The 19,933-nt window shown below is 42.4% G+C and overlaps 1 protein-coding gene across 1 annotated transcript; it reads right to left on the bottom strand.

Annotated features, from left to right (window-relative positions):
- Positions 1-1,447: 1,447 nt before the first annotated feature.
- angpt1 (angiopoietin 1) lies at positions 1,448-13,178 on the bottom strand. The gene is made up of 9 exons (XM_023344959.1): positions 12,070-13,178; positions 9,383-9,538; positions 8,434-8,555; positions 7,409-7,611; positions 6,168-6,295; positions 5,673-5,774; positions 5,159-5,325; positions 2,672-2,802; positions 1,448-1,934 (listed from the first exon to the last, which is right to left on the bottom strand). The coding sequence occupies exons 1-9, from the start codon at positions 12,370-12,372 to the stop codon at positions 1,774-1,776; spliced, it is 1,473 nt and encodes a 490-aa protein (XP_023200727.1). The 5' UTR covers positions 12,373-13,178; the 3' UTR covers positions 1,448-1,773.
- Positions 13,179-19,933: the final 6,755 nt, after the last annotated feature.

The raw sequence follows: 19,933 nt of genomic DNA on the forward strand, positions 1-19,933 counted from the left end.
AGCAAGCTACATTTTTAATTTGGAGATGAAAAACAATTAGTTTGCTAATTAAATTAAATGTCTAGCAAGATAAATATTGAGTTAGAAAGCTACATAGTTAGCTTGAAACTAAATATTTAGCTTGCATACTAAACAAGTTCTTTGCAAACTTAATGTTTAGTTTTAATCACAAATGTAACTTTCTGTTTAAATAATTGCCAAGGTAAATATTTAGTTTGTAATATTAATATTTAGTTCAGATCTAAATGTTTATTTGCCAAAAACAAATACTTAATTTTTAGCAAAATGTTTAACTTGCTAGCTAAATATTGAATAGAAAGCTAAATATTTATTGCACAAACTGCTAGGTAAATATTTTGCTTGGAAATGAAATAAAATAATTACCAAGCCAAATATTTAGTTTGTCTGCCATAATTATAAATTTTTTAATAACATGGTGAAAATATACATTTGAAAAATAAATCCTAATTTTTCCTCTTCTGTGTGGCTAAATAACCCAGATTATTGCTTTCAGTCCCAGTTTGTGGGAAATCTGAGACTGTGAGGAAACGCCCACAGCTCCCCCTGCTGGCGGCTCCAGGTGCTGAAAATACAACATGAACGTTGAATTCACTCCAGCAGCCTGGTCAGAGTTAAACACCGAGTCCCGGTCAGAGTTAAACACCGAGTCCTGGTCAGAGTTAAACACCGAGTCCCGGTCAGAGTTAAACACCGAGTCCTGGGCAGAGTTAAACACCGAGTCCTGGTCAGAGTTAAACACCGAGTCCCGGTCAGAGTTAAACACTGAGTCCCGGTCAGAGTTAAACACCGAGTCCTGGTCAGAGTTAAACACCGAGTCCCGGTCAGAGTTAAACACCGAGTCCCGGTCAGAGTTAAACACTGAGTTAAACACTGAGTCCTGGTCAGAGTTAAACACCGAGTCCTGGTCAGAGTTAAACACTGAGTTAAACACCGAGTCCCGGTCAGAGTTAAACACCGAGTCCCGGTCAGAGTTAAACACTGAGTTAAACACCGAGTCCCGGTCAGAGTTAAACACCGAGTCCCGGTCAGAGTTAAACACTGAGTTAAACACCGAGTCCCGGTCAGAGTTAAACACCGAGTCCTGGGCAGAGTTAAACACCGAGTCCTGGTCAGAGTTAAACACCGAGTCCCGGTCAGAGTTAAACACCGAGTCCCGGTCAGAGTTAAACACCGAGTCCCGGTCAGAGTTAAACACCGGGTCCCGGTCAGAGTTAAACACCGAGTCCTGGTCAGAGTTAAACACCGAGTCCTTTAACGTCCGGCTGTTTGACCTCTGAGTCACCGTAGTTTTGGTAAAGTAAACAAAATGCACAGAATTGCGAAACATTTTGTTGAAACAATAATTACTGAGATTATTATTTTTGTTGAGTGATTAATTTATAATTTCACACATTTGCTCATGTAACCTGACTTTATTTTAATCTTAATGCTAAACTCACTTACAGTAATTATTAAAATAGTTACACTCTTTCATTACAGTGCATACACTTCTTACAGTATGTACAATATTTTCTAAAGCAATAACAGCAGCTACTGTAAATATACTTTTTACAATATTAATAACAGACATTTATTCAACCGGCTGGAAAATCACTATAAATGGTTGAAATGAACAACATTTCAGAAAACAACCGAGTTTTTTCCCTTTCAGCAACAACAACTCGGCCAAAATGGCAGAAAACTGCGGAACATTTCTGTCCGTTTTTAAAGGAAAATATAGAAAAACCACGAATCATGACGTCAGTTTGAGGCTCAGAAGTCCAGCGGGCGGATCATCATGGCGGTGCCGCGGAGGGAGTAGCTGGGTCCTTTGAAGTAATGCCACTTGATGCCGTTGAGCTTCCCGAGGTGCTGCCCGCGGCTGAAGTAGAGGCCGTTGAGGTTGGACGGGCCGCAGGCGTCGAACCACCAACCTGAGCCGGAAAAATTCACTTCATGGAATATTTAACGTAAATAAAACCTCAAACAGCGACATGCAGTTTACTTCACATGCATTTAGATTTCTGGTTGTTCTTGAACCACAGCTCCATACTGAACGTGGATTCTATGGAGCTACATTGGTGCCATAAAGAAAAAAATTATACTGAAAAAAAAAGATTTAAAACTGAAAAAGAAAATTTGAAACCCAAAAAAATTTAAACTGAAAAATGTTGAAACTGGAAAAAACGTTTTTTGCTTTGTTTCAAAATATTGTTTGATATATACAGTATATATATCTATATAGATATAGACATCTCTATAGATATGTATAACTATATATATATCTTTGAACAAATGTTTTGGCCCCAGTTCCATAGATTTCCTTGGGATCTGTCCATCCAGGCATTAATTCAACATTTCTCTTTATTTGGAAAATTAAGACTCACAAAGCGGGAAAGAAAAAAATGACCTAACAAGGGATTTAGGATTTATGTACAGAATTTTTCACTTATAACTTTTCTGATGTTATAAGTGGAAAAAATCTGCCCGTACTTTTCATCAATATTCAAGATTTATTGCGTGAGGCAGACTCCTATGTCTTCTGAAACATGACTTTAGATTAGTTTCATTTTATTTAAAGTGTATGAAGTATTTGCACCAGGACATAAATCCGCGTTAAGATGTTTTGCTGCGTAGCGTCGGTCATAAATGGACGTGTGTCTGGACTCACCGCCCGTCAGCATCAGAGCGCACTTGCAGGAGCAGTTGTCGTTGTCCTGATCTTTGGTGCTGAAATCGGCTCCATGGATCACCAGGCTGCTCTGCTTCCCTGCCGTCCCACTGTGGCTTTTCAGGAACAGCCTGGAAAACATCAAAAAGTCGCAACATGCAGCAAAACGGAGAATCTGAGAAACAAAACGGGCAAAGAAAAAAGCATTTTATTGGTTTTTACTCTCATGTTGGTTTGTTTTTGGTGTTTAAGTGACAGATTTAGTCCCTGGTGTGTTTTTACAGCAGTTCTCTCTGGTTCTCGATGCTGTGCAGCTCGAAGGAGCTTTTCACTTTCCTATAAATCCCAGAGGTGAACCTGAGGCTGGTGGGAGCAGGTCAGGACCAGAGAGCAGAGAGAGGAAGTTCAAACCGTCGGAACAGGAAACAGGAAACAGGAAGTCTTTGACAGACAATCCAGATGAACTTTATCCCAAAAATGGATCCAGCCAGAATATTACAGTCATCGTCTCGTTCCATAGAACATGGCTGCAGGTTCTTATCCCCCACTCCGTCTCTCTACCCGACTTTCTAACTGTGGTAATGTGGCCTCGTTTTTCCTTTTGAATTCAGGTGATGTTTTTTATATTTGTTGCTTGGGATTGTTGTTATATTTTGAAGTATTTATTGTTGTGTTGCATGTTTTTGAGGTCACGTGCCACGCGCACCCGGACACGCCCACTGCATCAGCACAGGTGTTCCGCATTCTGATTAAGCAGCGTGCAGACTGGGACTGGGATAAAATCATCGATGGTGAGACATCCAGACAGGAGAGGCGGACGGACTTGGGCTGTTCTTTTTGTGGAGGACGGCACGAGCAGGCTCAGGAACTAGCGACGAGAGGACGGGTTGCCGGGAAGCGCCATCCGTCGGGTTGCTGTTGGAGGCCGCGGGTTACTCGACTGGTCGCCGTTGAGAAGCGCGTGGGCGGCTGGAGGAGCCGTCGGGACCAGGGTGCGGCTGAGGTTCCTCAGAGGCTGGAGCTAAGCATCTATTTTATAGACTCGTTTTGACTTGGTTACCAAGGACTGCCTGCGCCTCCTCTCTCTTTTGATTTCCTGTTTTTAAAATAAATTATTGGAATTTTTACTGGTTGTTGGAACTCTGTTCACAATCCCTGCTGGTTCATATTGGGTACTCCACTCGGGTGCCACATAACCATACAACATATTTAGAGGAGCAGCAAAAGCAAAGGAGGCAGGTTAGCAGAGCTAGCTAACAGCTGGTGATGTCATCAGGACGTTCCTGTGGAATATCGTCTCTGCTGCCCTGAGACTGAGACGTTAGCGTGTCATAACATGAGCAACAGTCTTCAGTCAGAGGCTTTTTCTGATTCACTGTAAGACTGACTGCTGCAGGAGATCCTTCCTGCCAACAGCAACATCTGAAGAAACTGCATCCAAACCAAATCCTGAACAAATCCAAAGTTCTGGTTCTGAAGACGGATTCAGTGATTATAAGGGAACTAAAACGAGACGTTTGGTTTGATTTAACTTCAGACCGTGAGAACAAAATGTGGATGTAAACTTCTGGTTTCATGTTTACAACAAAGAAAACTTTCTAATTTAGTTTTTCTTATAAATGTAAATATTAAAAGTGTTTATTGCAAAGCAGATCGGATCGTTGCACGGTGAGGGTTTGAACCCAACGTAACGAGTTTTGAATCATAAATCACGTGGCTGTTTGGTCGTCCATGATGGTTTATCGGGGCTGCAGCTCGCCAGGTTTCCAGAAGCGGATCGGTTGGAGCGGTTCTGGTGTCAGAGAGAACTCTGAGGAGGACTGATAACGCTAAGGCTGTAAACCAAACAGGCCCGGCTCCGGCGGCGGCCCTGATCTCTGACTGAAAGCATCTCAGCGAACAGCTGAGAGGAAAATCCTCTCCCTGCCAACAGGTGTCATTTCAGGCTCAGGTTACCTGGTGGGCTGGGGGGGGGGGGGGGGGTCTGCAGGGCTGCAGCAGAACTTCATCGGTCCAGTCAGGGCAGAAGACTCACGTCGCTTCTTTCTCTCTTTTCTTACAGTATGATCCGTTTTACAGGCAGTTCAGACGTTTATAACGGATCTACATCAACGCTGAAGCATTCAGCAGTTAGAAGCTCTCAGCTTTTATTTTGATAGTCCACTTCCACAACTGAATTTATATTAGCTAAATATTTATCCTGATAACTTCATATTGCTTCAAACTAAATATTTAGTTTGTATCTAAATATTTACAGTAAAATATTTAGCTGATAGACTAAACATTAATTTCAAACTGAACCTTTATAAATGAATGGATAACATGATGAAAAAATGAACCTCCATCTGTTTTTATGACAGGATAAATAACCCAAAACATTTTTGTTAATTTTTGAATGCGTGACTCAACAAACGGTGTAGTCCAAGGCCTGCAGAGTGACCAAGGTTTTTACATGTGACGTGTCGTCGCTGTAACGGGTAACATTACCTGTAGTTTTGTTTCTCGTTGCCGATCTGGAACCGATCATAGAGCGAGAAGGCCTGGTGTCCGTCCCAGTCCGTCAGCTCAATCCGAAGCACGTTCTGCCGTCGGCTGGTCAGCTGATAAATATGCTCATTTCCCAACCAGTGCTCTGCCAGCAAACTCCCAAAGCCCTGCAGACAGACAGGAAAAGAGTCTGCTGGTCGACTTCATGTTCCAGCCGCTGTGGTTTGTTCCTCAGCTTTGGAAAAAACTCCCTGAAAACCTGAGAGGTTCAGAAATTATTGGTCCTTTTAAATGAGGACTGAAAACGTTTCAGTTCTCACAGATTATCTGTAAGAATCAAATCATTTCGGCTGCATTTTTTCATGCTCAGGTTAAGTTTGGTTGATTTGAACCGACGTTGCTGAATTACATCTGAGCTGTTTGTTCTGTGAAGGTTTTTATGTCAACATGCTGTAGTTTGGTGCCGGATGAATTTGCTCTTGATTACAAACGAAGCGTTTCTCCGTCGTCTCACCAGCTTGTACTCCTTCCATGTTCTCTGGAAATCTTGGCTGCCGTCTTCTCTGCGCTGGACGAGCGTCCATCCACCACCGGCGGCCTCCATGTTGCAGTAAACCTGCAGGCAGAAAGAAGCAGCTTCATGTGTTGATGAAGATGGATATAAACTTTCTAGGCTCTTCATTCCAGCTTTTCTGATGAACAAACCTTTGAAACGTGAAGCAGTTTTGTTCTGCAGACATAAAATGTGTCTTTTTGCTCAAGAACGTTTTAAGCCTTTTCACTTTGGTAGAGTTTGTGCAGCTAAGAGCAGAAGGTAACGAGCATCGGGAGCATCGGGCCGTTTCCCGCTGGCCCGGACCAGGACCAGGACCAGGACCAGGACCAGGACCAGGACCAGGACCAGGGCCAGGACCAGGACCAGGACCAGGACCAGGACCAGGACCAGGGCCAGGACCCAAAGTTCGGTTCAGGTTTAGTAACATCAAATCAGCAGCGAGGCAACAGATACCTTCTTAGTTTCCTGTGGATTTATCTGGATGGTGTAAACGCTGTTTTTATGGAAGCCGGCTTTGTATAAATCTGCACAGTCACCAAACTTCTTCTCTTCATCCGCAGCTCCTGATTGGTTGGATCCGCCTGCAGAGGTTCAAGAAATGATGTCATAGTTTCAGTGAATAAACCGTCACCAAATCAAGAAATTCATTAAATCAGTATAATTAGAAATAATGTATTTGTTAGGGACACATTAATTAACACTGATTACCAGTTAACTTAACTTCATGGATGACAACCAGTCAGTCACGTTTAATGGGAGCATTTCCTCTTCAACCCTCCCCCACTTACTGCTAGAGAGTTTGAAAGGTTGGAAAGCTATTATTATACCCTAGTTTAAAACTAAAAGGTTTTCTGGAGCTTTTAGGTTGAAGAGTTGACAGAAAAAGAAAGAAAATATTTACAACTGACAATAAAAAAGGTTTACAATAAATTTGAGTTAATTTTAATTGACATAAACCTAAAAACAATGTGAACACAGTAAGATGAATGTTGAAAAGGTTTCATGTGTTAAAATGTTTCAGCATCCTGGAATCTGTTGGTAATGCCTCGTTCCTCCACCAGGGGGCGCCCCGCTCACCCCTCTGTTGGTAATGCCTCGGTCCTCCAGCAGGGGGCGCCCCGCTCACCCCTCTGTTGGTAATGCCTCGGTCCTCCACCAGGGGGCGCCCCGCTCTCCCCTCCAACCCTCCAACGCTCCAAAACCCAAACTTCCCAGTAAAGCTTCAGGCGTTTTGGTTCTTAAACAAACTTCCGACTTCAAAATATATGAACTTTATTTCTGGGAAAAAAATAGGCAAACTAATAACTAAAAATCTTTTCAACTTTGATGAAAACAAAAGTCAAGAAATGGGTCAAAAAAATAATTTTACAAACCCTCCTGTCGGCACACTGGACATTTCCAAACAAACGGACGTCCAAAAACACCCGGCGTGACTTTAATCACTTAAATTAACGATTAAAAAAGGTCAAAGGTCAAAAGGTTCAAAGTAATCTGAACCAATTAGAAACATTTCTTACAGGTTTCTAAATGAATGACCAGATTCTAACAATCCTTAGAAAAACTGAATTGGTAGAACTTATGATTCCCAACATGGCAACATAAACAGGATCAATAAAGTGTTTTATAAATGAATCGAATCGCTGGTGCACTGTAAAACCTGAACAGTTGAGTTGAGATCGGCTGGTAGGTTGTACCTGTTTGTTTGGAGCAGACGCTGCCCATCATCTGCTGCAGAGCGCTGCTGTTCCCTCTGGCCCGGCTCAGCTGAGCCTCCAGCTGCCGGATGGCGCCGCTCTGCCGGCCCACCAGCGCCTGCAGGCTCCCCTTCTCCTGCCTCAGCGTCTCCAGCTCCTCGGCGTGTTGCTGCTCCATCTCCAGCATCTTCCTCTCCAGGAGGCTGAGAACAAGAAGATCCAGTCAGCTGAACTCCTTCCTCTAAAACCTTTAGGGTTTTATATCCAATCAGGACGAATCGTTTCTGGAAAATAAATATGGATCCAAATGGTTCCAGCCCTGGTGTCCAAACAGCTCAAGTTAGTGAACAGAAACAGGAAAAAAGGAAATAAATTTTATTTCTAAAACGCAATTTATAGATAAAATCACAAAGTGGTTTAAAGAGAAACAGACGTTGCCTTCAAATAAAAACAGAAAGAACAGTTGATAAAAATAATAAGTTAAACATTTAAAGTGTAACTAAATCCCACAAACCCCTAATATCTAACAATATCAGGGGTTTAATAATAAGTCAGAATGTAACGAAGGATAATTCAGTTTTCTACCGACCAAATTAAAACTAAAGATGTTTTAGGGACATTTTGAAAGTCGTGTTTCTCAGAATCCCTCCTGATTTTTCACCGATCCGTTTTTTCTAAATAACTCAGATTTCCCAGAACGTTCTGATTTTTCTCATAACTTCACTGCAGCATTTCCCAGATTAAATGTTTCAGGGTCAGAATGAGCAAACTGAGCCGAGCTTCCACATCAATTAACTCTCATTCACTGCACCACCAGGGGGCGCCTCTCCCTTCGTTTGCTGCAGAAACCCTGGACTGAGGAACCTCATCCCGTGTTGCTCTCCAGCAGAAATGCTGGAGTTTGAGATCTGCTGTTCTGTTTATAGAAAATGAATAATTGATTTTCATTTTAGGTTTTTGCCATCTGTCTGTGTTTTCCTTGTTTTTTGCTTTGCTCTCCAGCCGGTCAGGTTTTCCACATCTACCTGTTTTTGTCGTGCAGCTTGCTGATCTCACTGGTCTGGATCATTAATTGTTTCTCCAGCTTGTTAGTGGAAAGGGAATTTTCCAGCAGCTGAATTTCAAGCCTCGACGTTTGATTCAAAACCTGCAACAAGGAGAAAAAACGGTTTATAGTCCAAAGACGTAAATATAAGTTATAAAGTTCTGAAGCTCTTTAAATGAAAAGTGGTTGACATGATTATGATGAAGATACTTCAGGAAAAAGTCATTTTTTTAGACAATTTTAGTAAGATTGTGTTCATAATTTTGTTAAGGAAAGTTTTCCTTAATTTTGATGTATTTCCATAATGTTCAGGTGGTCAGACTAATTTCATTTCCATATATTCAGAGTGTACACTCTCAACATGTCTACAGGTTCTTAAAAAGTCTTTAAAAGTCTAAAATTAAGGCCTTGAAATACCTTGAATTCATAAAAACATAAATTAGCCTTATTAGCCTGAAATATGTTAATCACGTGCTAACTGTTCATTTAGTTGTTTTTTTTGCTGGACTTTTCTGTCAGGCTAAAGTTTTCCAGTTGAGGCTAACTAGCAGCTAGCATACCTGTGGTAGCCAGCTAGCTATGGTCAGAGTGACGCAGGAAGATTCCCAGCCCTCCTTATTTTATATCTTAAATTTAATTCAAGCTAGCATTAAAACATCTTAAAAGTCTTAAACTTAGTTTGCTGAAACATGCAGGTACCTGTTTTAGACTTCAATGAAGCAAATTTCAGAGTAAAACAAAAGTTCGACTAAAGCCTGGAATTTCATTACCAGTGACGTGCAGTCAGGGGAGGCAGGGGAGGCAGTGCCTCACCAGCTATGAACCTCACCGCACGTCACTGTTCATTAGCTTTATCAAAAAGCAAAAATTCACATCAGGGAAAAAAAACATAAATAAATATCAGCCTCTGTGCGTGAAACTTCTTCCACCTGCGCCTCAACGTCGGTCAGCTTGCGCGTTTGCTCGGCGGTCTGAGAGAGGAGGCTGGTTCCCATTTCCAACATGGCCGCCGTGTGGTTGTGCATGGCGCTCTGCTGCAGGTGAGCCATCTCCGTCTTCATGCTCTCCCTGACGTAGCTCTCAATCTGCAACCAGAAAAACGATGCGAGAAGAAAGCAGTTAGAGGACGCAAACCAAAAACCACTGAATGGATACAGAAAAACACAGAGACCTACGGCTGAGGTAGAAAACAGAAACAATCTGTGATAACTAGTAGGTAGGTAGGTAGGTAGGTAGGTAGGTAGGTAGGTAGGTAGGTAGGTAGGTAGGTAGGTAGGTAGGTAGGTAGGTAGGTAGGTAGGTAGGTAGATAGATAGATAGATAGATAGATAGATAGATAGATAGATAGATAGATAGATAGATAGATAGATAGATAGATAGATAGATAGATAGATAGATAGATAGATAGATAGATAGATAGATAGATAGATAGATAGATAGATAGATAGATAGATAGATAGATAGCTGTCTAGTTAGTTGGTTGGATGGATGGATGGATGGATTTTGAATTTCCCAGTAATTTATGATACATTTTACTGTTTAGCTGTTTATTTGCTTGTGTTATTAGAAAATAAATTATTTTAATACACTGTAAAACTTGGGGAAATATGAACGTTTTGAGCAGCTTTTACATTCATGTGAGACTGAAACTCAGGGAGGGTTCAGAAAAGAATCGTTCAGATGGGAATCGTTCAGATAAGAATCGTTCAGATGGGAATCGTTCAGATGGGAATCGTTCAGATGGGAATCGTTCAGATGGGAATCGTTCCTCCGTTCCTCACACTGAGCCAGATCATCGGCTGACAGTCGGACTTCCAGCGACAGTCCAGAACCTGAAGCCAGCCAGGTTCCTCCTTAAATAAATTCAGGTTCCTCCTTAAATAAATTCAGGTTCCTCCTTAAATAAATTCACTGAGTGAATAAAAAACAAACTGCAGGAGGTTCAGACACCTGGAGTTACGTTGCCTCGCTCTGACATACTTTATGCTTTACTGACTAGATTAGTTTATTTGTTTTTTATGGGATTTAAAATCATCTGTTTTAAAAGTGTTTCTTCTGCCTTGGAGTTTTTCTCCAATCATCTGTTAATTTCACTCACATTTTCTACCATTTTTGAAAAAAATTCAACACAAGAAAAAAATAAAATGAAGCAAAACTCTATTTTGCTCCAAATTATTATTATTTTTTATTTTATTTTATTTACTTTTATGCCTTTAAATGTTGGGGGAAAATAAAATTTGGTCAGACTCAGAAAATGGAAGATCAGAAATTTATATTTTTTCTCCCACTGACTAATCAGAGAAATTATTTCTGATTTTATTTTTAGTAAAATTATAACCAGACATCAACACCTGATAATCCATCGGGGAAAATCTGCAGGTTTTAACCAGAGCAGCAGCTGAGATTCTGGTTATTGATCCGCAGCAGGAAGGAGCTACAACAGGAAGCTGTGGATAAAATCCAGCTGAACATCAGCCACAGTCTGTTCAGATTCTGCTCTGGGGGAAAGTTGAGCTGAATGCAGCTGGACTCAAACGTCTCGGCCTTCACTGAATAATGGCGGCAGTTTCTTCTTCTGCGTCTGATGGGACGCTCACTTCCTGCTGCTGAGCAGAGAAGCGACTCGCCGCTTCAGGACGGTCCGTACCGCAGGAAGTTCCTGTCCAGAGGAACTGAAACATTCTCTGAGATAAAACTCAACTTCTCACTCTGAGTCCGCTGAGCTCAGATTATTTCTGCACTTCTATGGCACCAAGATCTAGGAAGTTCTCAGAAACTTCACCAGATCAGCAAAATCTTTCACATCTGCATACAAGAAGGTAACTTTGCATAAATGTTCCCAAGGGCTTACTTTAAAAATAATAATAATAACCATAGAGAAAATCAAGATGGCTGTCAAGGAAAACGTATTCTTTCACTAAATTTTTATATTTATCATGTATAAATAGTTTTGGTGTCAAATGATGAAGAACTGAACCCACATAAACCACATTTACTGATAATGGTTTATTTTTCAACATGGCTGCCATTCAGAGTTACTTTTTTCTCTCAAGTTACCAACTAGTTGAACATGTTTGGTTTAAAATCACAGAAAAATGATCTGACCGCAGAAATCCTGACGTTTCCTTTTTCAGGTGAACATCGGAAAATATGTTTGCTCTAAAATTAGCAGCAAAAAGTTAGCTACATGCTAATTCACTAAAACGTAATCTTAGCGCCGCTAATGCTAAACACATAAAAATGAGCAGAAGCTAATGCTAACCATTAAAACAACTCTCAGTTTGTGTCATATCATATTTTCTTCCTGGTGTGAAACTCGCAAAAAAAGCAAAACCGGCGGCCATGTTGAAAAATGTCTGTCATCCTGAAATTATAATGACTTATGGGAAATGTGAAGAACGTACAACCTGAACTTTTATGCTTGCATCCTAACTTTACCTGTTTTTACAGTAACATCAGGATTTCCTCTGAATCTAACTGGTTTTTCTAAAAACCGCCTGATCTGTGAGCCAAGCGGCCGAGCGCGTGGAGCATCCTGGAGCATCCTGGAGCATCCTGGAGCTTCCTGGAGCTTCCTGGAGCATCCTTTAGCCTGCTGCCCGCCTTTCTGGTTTACCTTCTGCAGCCACAGGGTGTAGTTCTGCATGACGCTCTCCAGCTGCTGGATCTTCAGGCTGGGCTCGGCCGGGGGCGCGTCTCTCTGGATGGCGTTGGCGTCGTGCTGACTGGTCCTGCTGCTGCCGCCTCTGGCCTCTCTGCAGCTGGCCTGTCCCTCCTCAGGCAGGATGAACGTGTAGGTGCACTGCCCATGCTGGATTTGATGAAACTTCTGCTGATCGCCTTCGCCACGGCGCACAGTCACCAGGAGGAGGGTGAGCAGAAACAGTGAGCGGCGTCCAACATGGAGGCCAATCATCATGTCAGAATTAGCAGGTAAACAGGTGATTCTGGGGTCTTCCTGCTCAATATGGCCGACTCTTCTCCTTAAAGCAGAATGACTACAGGCTGGAGGATTCTGCTCGCCATGACTGAGCCATCCTTTGGCTGGACCTCCAGGATTCTCGTCAAATGTTTCCAAATCTCTAAATTGTGCCTCTGCCAGGAAAAGTTGCTCATATCTGAAGCAGAGAGGCAGCTTTCTTCTGCATGTTGATTCTGCAGGAAATCAAAGCCAGCCTTGATCCTCCATCGGTGTGAAACTGTGAAATGTTTTCTGGGAAAGCTAGAATTTGTCGTCAGACCTCCCCTGGTCTCCGCTGCGGCTTCCTGCTCCACTCTGAAGTGGCGAGCAGCTCCAGGCTTCAGGACAGACTGAGCCAGCCTCTCGCAGCGCCGGCAGTGGAATGTGGCCATGCACACATCACTGTGTGTGTGTGTGTGTGTGTGTGTGTGTGTGTGTGTGTGTGAGAGAGAGATTCTGGCCCAAGCTCAGACTATGGGGATCGGTTTACATCCAGCCTCATGTGGTCGCCGTCCTGCCTTCTTTTCTGGAAGTGGACACAAACATTCATCTGAATTTTCTCCTGAATCTCTGAAATGCAGAAAGGTTTTTCATAACATCATCAGAATTTGTCCAGTTTTGTAGTTCCTGAACTCGTTCCTCCAGTGATGAGAAGCTAAAAAATGCCTGGACAAAGTTTTGTTTGTAGTGACTGTTCTGTTCTCCATTCTGTTTTCTTGCAATCCAAGAATGAACCTGAGGAGACACAGAGCGAGGAAAAGCAGCTGAGATTAAAGCTGTTCTCACAGCTGATAGTCTGAAGGACTCAGTTTGATTGCAAACAAACCAACCGGTTCCCCTCCTGGCCTGTGGGGGCGCTGCACCAAGAACCACTGAAAACTGGAAACAACATGAAAACCCCTGAAGAAGAAACGTCAGACCAACTTCTTCACCAGATGGAAACAAGATGGAGGCGTCAAATTTTAGTGGCTGGAGGATTTCTGGCTAAAGACCAGGAGCCATTTCTGCCGCTGGCGCTAGGCTAGCATGTTAGCTTTGGTTGTATTTACCCAGAATGCCCTGCGCTGTAGTCCACTTCCTGCTTTTGGAGCGATCTCTGGTCCGCTTGGCGTTCACATTCAAACCGAACCAGAGTTCACTTCAACCCAACCCACCAACCCTGTTCAGTCCACTTTAACCCGGCTCCAGTCCGTTTGTCTAGTCAAAGTCCGGTTCGGTTGGTGAGGTGTAAACGCTAACCGACCTCTGACCTCTGGTCCTCCAAATCTCAGTCTGGGATCTGTTGAACTGAACTCTGGTTCGGTCTGAATGCATGTGAACCTTCAGTGGTTCTTGGTGCAGCGCCCCCACAGGCCAGGAGGGGAACAGGTTGGTTTGATTCAGAACCACAGCAGCTGGAGGTGGAGCAGATGGTGGAGTTCTGGTTCAAACAGAACCGGGTCTACTGGACCATCAGATGTGAAAGCAGTCTCAGGTTTGTAGGCGGACCAGAGTTCACATCAGAGTTCGATTTCACATTCACACCTCCCCAACCAAACCGGACTCTCTCTGCAGACGGACTGGACTAAAGCGCAGTGAGCAGAGCGGGTCCGAATGCAGCCTGAATGTCTTCATAAAGTTCTGAAACCTTCAAGCTGTTGTTCCACTTTGGGCTGATTTTCAACATTTTTTATTTGTCTCATATCTGCCAACTGTGTAAGACGTACTCATGGTTTCTGGTCACGCTTCTGCAGTTTGTCCTGTGTGGGTATGCAGTGATATCAGCCGGGAGTGTGTGTGTGTGTGTGTGTGTGTGTGTGTGTGTGTGTGTGTGTGTGTGTGTGTGTGTGTGTGTGTGTGTGTGTGTGTGTGTGCGTGTGTGTGTGGGAGCAGAGTAGCACAGAGACACCAGATAACAAAGCCTCAGAATAACTCAGACTGGCTGAGACATAAAGCATGTTAGCTCTCTGCTTGTCTGAGGAAAACATTCTTCACATGAGAATTTGTTTGTCAAAGATAAAAAGTGAGACATTCACAGGGATTCTTCATTAAGGAAATCTACGAAACATTAAACTGTGACAGAATGTCAATAAATTAGATCTGTGTGACTAACAGCATCAGTTCCAGCAGCTTCTCATTCTCTGAGATCATCTAAAAACTTCACGTTTGATGATATTTATGCGCCAGTAAAAACTGAATGAAGCAGAATCTCTGAGGTCTGAATGTTTAGCTATGTGACAAAACCAAAGGTGGAAAGAAAGATGGCCGACAGACGCAAACATGCAGCAAACGGTGAAACACAACAAACATGCAGCAGAAAAACAAAAATGCTGCAAACAGCAAAAACAGCAGCAAGTTCCACAAAATGTAAGTCCTCCAGACCAGTAGGGGGAGTCTGGAGTCGGTAACGTTACCTTTGTAAACATGCTGCAGTTCTATATAATTGTAAAAAAAACCAACAACTGCTTGTTTGAAAAGGAAATGAAGGACAAAATGCCTTTTCTTTCTTCCTCCAACTTTCCTCTAGGACGATGGTCCCCAACCTTTTTAGTCGCGCGGACCGGGGGGGGGGCGCAGTAAGCCGATGTTGTTTTGTTACTCATTCTGCTGCAAGTTGGCTCAATTTTGATGCGCAAGACGTAACCGGTAAAATCCGGTTTAGGATTTTCAAAATAAAAGATCCGGAAGTAGTTCATTATTTCTTACGCGGCCCGGTGCCGGTACGTGGCCCGGTGCAGGTCCGGGGACCACTGCTCTAGGAGATCGCGTTTTTACTGAAGGTTTGGTCTCTGATGATTTGGTGACCGACTCCCCCTGGTGGTCTGGAGGACTGGCATTTTGAGGAGCGAGTTTGCAGCATCATATTCTGGCTGTTGGTTTTGCAGTTTGCAGATTTTTTCTTTTGCATTTGTTTATTTTTTGTGCTTTGTTTAGTTTGGATCATTCATGTGTTTGGAGCACATTTAACCTTTACTGAAACTGAATAAATAATTATTTTAGACACAAATCAAACTAAGAGCACAACACCTCCAAGTGGGAGAACCAAACCCTGAAGGCAGTAACTGACTCCAGCCTCAAATCTGAACTGCTGGATGTAAAGCACCAAACAGTGTTTTCCCCCCCGATGGTCCAGTAGACTCGGTTCTGTTGGGTCCAAAACTTCACCATCTGCCAACCAACCAGAACCAACCAAATCCTTCGAGCAACCTGTTCCCCTCCTGGCCTGTGGGGGCGCTGCACCAAGAACCACTGAAGGAAACGACACAAAAACCTCTAAAGACACTGAGAGCAACTTCCTTCTTCACCAGATGGAAACAAGATGGAGGCGTCAGATTTTAGTGTTGGAGGATTTCTCTTTAGTCTTTGGCTGAAGACCAGGAGCCATTTCTGCTGCTAGCGCTAGGCTAGCACGCTAGCTTAGGTTGTATTTACCCAGAATGCCCTGCACTCAGATTCAGATTCATTTTATTCGTATCCCAATTTCAGCAATTAATATTGCAGCAAATACAGAAGGCTAAAAGACAAAGTATCAAAGATTAAAAAAAAATAAAATAAAATAAATAAATACTATAAGCACATAAAATACAGATCAACACATAAAGGGAACTGTACTGTAGTTTGCACTGTAGTCCACTTCCTGCTTTTGGAGCGGTCTTCATTCACATATGCATTCAAACTGAACCAGAGTTCACTTCAACCAAACCCAGATCGAGTTTTGGAGTTCAGAGGTCAGTTAGCATTCACACCTCACCAACGGAACCAGATTTTGTAGACAAACGGACCGGAGTAGGATTGAAGTGGACCGGACTGTGAAGAACCAAACTGCAGATCCATGATGCGCCTCGGGCCTCAGACACTTTAAAGGAACCGATTGTTGGTCGTGTGACAGTCAGCACGGCGTCATGTGGAAGGCCTGCAGGCGGCTCCTGTTCATGGGAATCTTCTCATGGTTTTGTTGATGAAAGTTGGAAAACATTTTTTTCAACTTTAATGTGATTAAACACTAGATGCTTCAGAAACGAGCTGCTCTCAGAAAGTCATCGTTTCAAAGAAAATAAATCTATTTCCACACATCAATCCCATTTGGCCTTTTCCCTTCCAGCTGGTTGAGTCTGAATCCTCCACTTTACCATCTGCGTCTTTAAATAAACTCAATAAGATTCATTTGTTTCTCATAAATGTGGTTTAACAGGGGGCGTGCCGTGGTGGTTAGTGCGACCCGTATTTGGAGGCCTTCAGTCCTCGACGCGGCCGTCGCTGGTTCGATTCCCGGACCCGACGACATTTGCCGCATGTCTTCCTCCCTCTCATTCCCCGTTCCTGTCAGCCTGCTGTCATATAAGGGGCACTAGAGCCACAAAAGACCCTGGAGGGGTAAAAAAAAATTTTTTTTTAAAAAGTGGTTTAACTGGAATCTTCTTTATTCGCCTTCATAGACCCACTCCCGGTCTCATGTTCTGATTGGCTGTGATCCCTTCCTGGAGATGATATAGCCAAACATTTTCCAGTTAACTTTTTACTTTCCATTAACAGAAAAGTTCAGCTCTGTTCTGTCAGCTGGTTGTGAAAGATGGCCGCTCAGGTCCTGGTTCTGCTGGAGGTTTCTTCCTGTTAAATGTGAGTTTTTCCTCTCCACTGTTGCCAATCACAACCAGACTTCACCAGCATAATTTTATCAGATGTTTTCGCTACAACAAACAGGAAGTAGAGGATGTAAATTAGCATGGAGCCGAGCGCGTCCTCTCTCTTTCCTAGAGTTTGGTTCCTCTGGTAAGGCACAGAGTCAGAAAATGTAAACGTGTTTCCACGTCTCATTTTGTGCATCAATATAAACAAAAATCCACCAGAAACTAAAGTAAAAACTTGTTTTTGGCAAAATTAAGGAAGTTTTCAAACTCAGCTGTTTCCATGAACATTTTCTAATGCGACACTTAAAACTCAGTCAATCCGTCCAGCAAATCTCAGCAGTTCAAAGAGCTTAAAACAAAAACACTAAATTACAAAGTAATGAAGAAAACTCCATGCAGTCAACTACTGAACCAACATCAGACATGCTGGTGGATGTTTCGTTTAGTCTGGTCAAAAGCAGCTCTGACCAGGACTTTAGATGTTCAGCTCAGTGTTTCAGCAGTTTTGCAGTTTTCTGGACGTTTGCTCCGGTGGTAAAAATGCACATAGAAAATGTTGATGGAAACAAAGCTGAGCTCGATGCAAACTACTTTGATTAATGAGCTGAACTTCAGTTCATTAACTGATAACTGGTGTTAACTGAACTGATTTGTTCGTGTTGTGAAAGGTTTGCTGTGAAATGACGCTACATAAATAAACTGAACTCAACTTTAAAAAGTATCTTTTAAAGAAAATGTGGCTCAGAAAGCAGCTGCAGTAAATGTATGTTGGTGCTGCAGTATATTTATGTGACCCTGGCCAGTTTGCTGTCATCACCTCCCAGTCACCGACTCATCGCGGCCTTCGCTGTTTATTCCTGGAATGTAACATGAAAACTTTTTCCTTTTACAAAATGTTTTTCCACCGGTGTGATCATATTTCTGTTTGCACGGTAAAAATAAAGCAGCTTAGAACCGGCAGCCATGTTGGAGGTTTCATCACGTTGATGACTGTTTACTGCAGATCAAATGAACCAGAACAAACCCAAAAGTCTCTCAACCTACTGTTGATAATAACGCTGCTAAGATATGGATCTGAAGACAAACGCTGATGTTCCTCCATCATCTGGTTCGAACATCAGCAGCAGCATTTCTGCAGAATGAAGCCAAACTGCTGGAGTTTACGAAGCTGCAGCCTGATTGTTTCTCTTTATGCAGTCAGTTAGTTTCACCAACCATCCGAAACCTGGAGACACTTTTATCTCTGGCAACTTTCACCAAACATCTGAGGGAAAAACAACAAAAACATCTGAGCTGTGGGAGCATCGTGTCAGCAAAACGTTTGTAAAGTTACAAAGTCAAAAATGAACAGCAATAATTTACGATATTTAGCCTGTTGAAAGAAAAAAAGCTTGCTAATTAAAAATTTAATTAGCAAGCCAAATATTTACCTCTATTTACTGTTTAGCTAATATGCTAATTCATTTCAAAGTAGCCGGAAGTGAACTACCAAAATAAAAACCTCTTTTCTAACTCCTGCTTTCGAGTCTCTTCTTTATCGTTTCTATTCTTGTTTTCTTGTCCAACATTTCAGCTTAAAACAAAGGATGAGACATTTTAAAGACAATCCAGATGTAGCTAGCTGAGAGCTAAACGTTAGCTCTCAGCTAGCTACATAGTTAGCCTATGGACAAAAAATATTTAGCTAACTCAGAGCTAAATATTTACTTTGGAGCTAAATAGTTAGCTTGCTAATATTTAGCTTTCTGGCTAAATATTATCAATTTCTATTTAGCTACAAAGCTAAATATTTGGTTTAGCTTGGTAACTCAATATTTAATTTGGACCTAAATATTTAAATTGGATCTAAATATTCAGTTGGTAAAATTAACCTGCCACTTTGCTGCTGCTGCAGCTTTTTGTTCTTCACTGTGTGAAAATAAATTACCTTTCTTTGCTACGGTTATGCTACAATACGCAGCATAACCTAGCAGGAAATGTATAAATAAAGCATGAATTTCGTGACTCTATGGCTGAACTGTTTGCACACGGTGACGTTAAAGCCGGCAGCAGTAACGCAGCAGACCCAGTGGCTGGTGATTCATTCTTCACCTTCCAGCCCAGATCTCGCTGAGTGTCAGAGAACTACAGTTTGGACTTGAGCTCCTTCATTAATTGGCTTCATATCTGCCGTTAGGTGTTGGGACTGAGAGGCATGAAGGTCCTCTCACAGCTTCTATTTTTACCGCAGACAGCTGTTCAGCAGCATGCTGACTCTATTCCAGCTGGGAAACGCTTCCCTGGACCAGACCGCTGATCATCTGCACTTTACATTTCTGCCTGGACTCAAAGCAGCAGTGAGTTAGAACTCAACTCATTCCGTCACAATGACAGCAGCTTGGTGTTTCCTAATGGAGCTGCTTCAGGACGGCCTAAAGGCTGCAAACACACGCACACACACCAAAACACACACACAAACACACACTGAAACACACACACAAACACACACCAAAACACACACACAAACACACACTGAAACACACACACAAACACACGAAACTCCAAAACAAAAAAACAAAAATGCTGCAACCACAAAAGACAGAAGAAAATGGTAAAATGGTTCAAATGGAAACAACAAGAATAAAATGCTCTATAAAATGGAAGCTTATATTACATTTGTAAATATGCTGCTGTTCTATTTTACTGATAAAAACCCCTCATGCTTTCCTTTTGACATCATGACATCCAATCCTTACTGACGGTCGGCGCCCTCTGGTGGCCTGGAGGACTTCTGTTTGGCAGCTTTTCATACTTTTAGCAATCAGGGGAATTTTCCCTTTGGTTTCTGTCTACTGTGGTTGCAGTATTTTATGTTGAATCTATCAATCTAGCCAGCAAGGTAGCTAGATAGATATTTTATTTAACTGGTGGAA

The sequence above is a fragment of the Xiphophorus maculatus genome, chromosome 13 (genome assembly GCF_002775205.1).
Source record: "Xiphophorus maculatus strain JP 163 A chromosome 13, X_maculatus-5.0-male, whole genome shotgun sequence".
NCBI classification, from domain to species: Eukaryota; Metazoa; Chordata; class Actinopteri; order Cyprinodontiformes; family Poeciliidae; genus Xiphophorus; species Xiphophorus maculatus.

Bases quoted from the DNA above. Each gene is read 5' to 3' on its own strand.
- angpt1 (XM_023344959.1), bottom strand. From the start codon at position 12,372: ATGATGATTGGCCTCCATGTTGGACGCCGCTCACTGTTTCTGCTCACC. The intron at 7,612-8,433 runs GTAGATGTGGAA...TCTTGTTCTCAG, and splicing joins AAGCTGCACGACAAAAACAG to CCTCCTGGAGAGGAAGATGC. The intron at 5,326-5,672 runs GTGAGACGACGG...GTCTGTCTGCAG, and splicing joins CATGGAAGGAGTACAAGCTG to GGCTTTGGGAGTTTGCTGGC.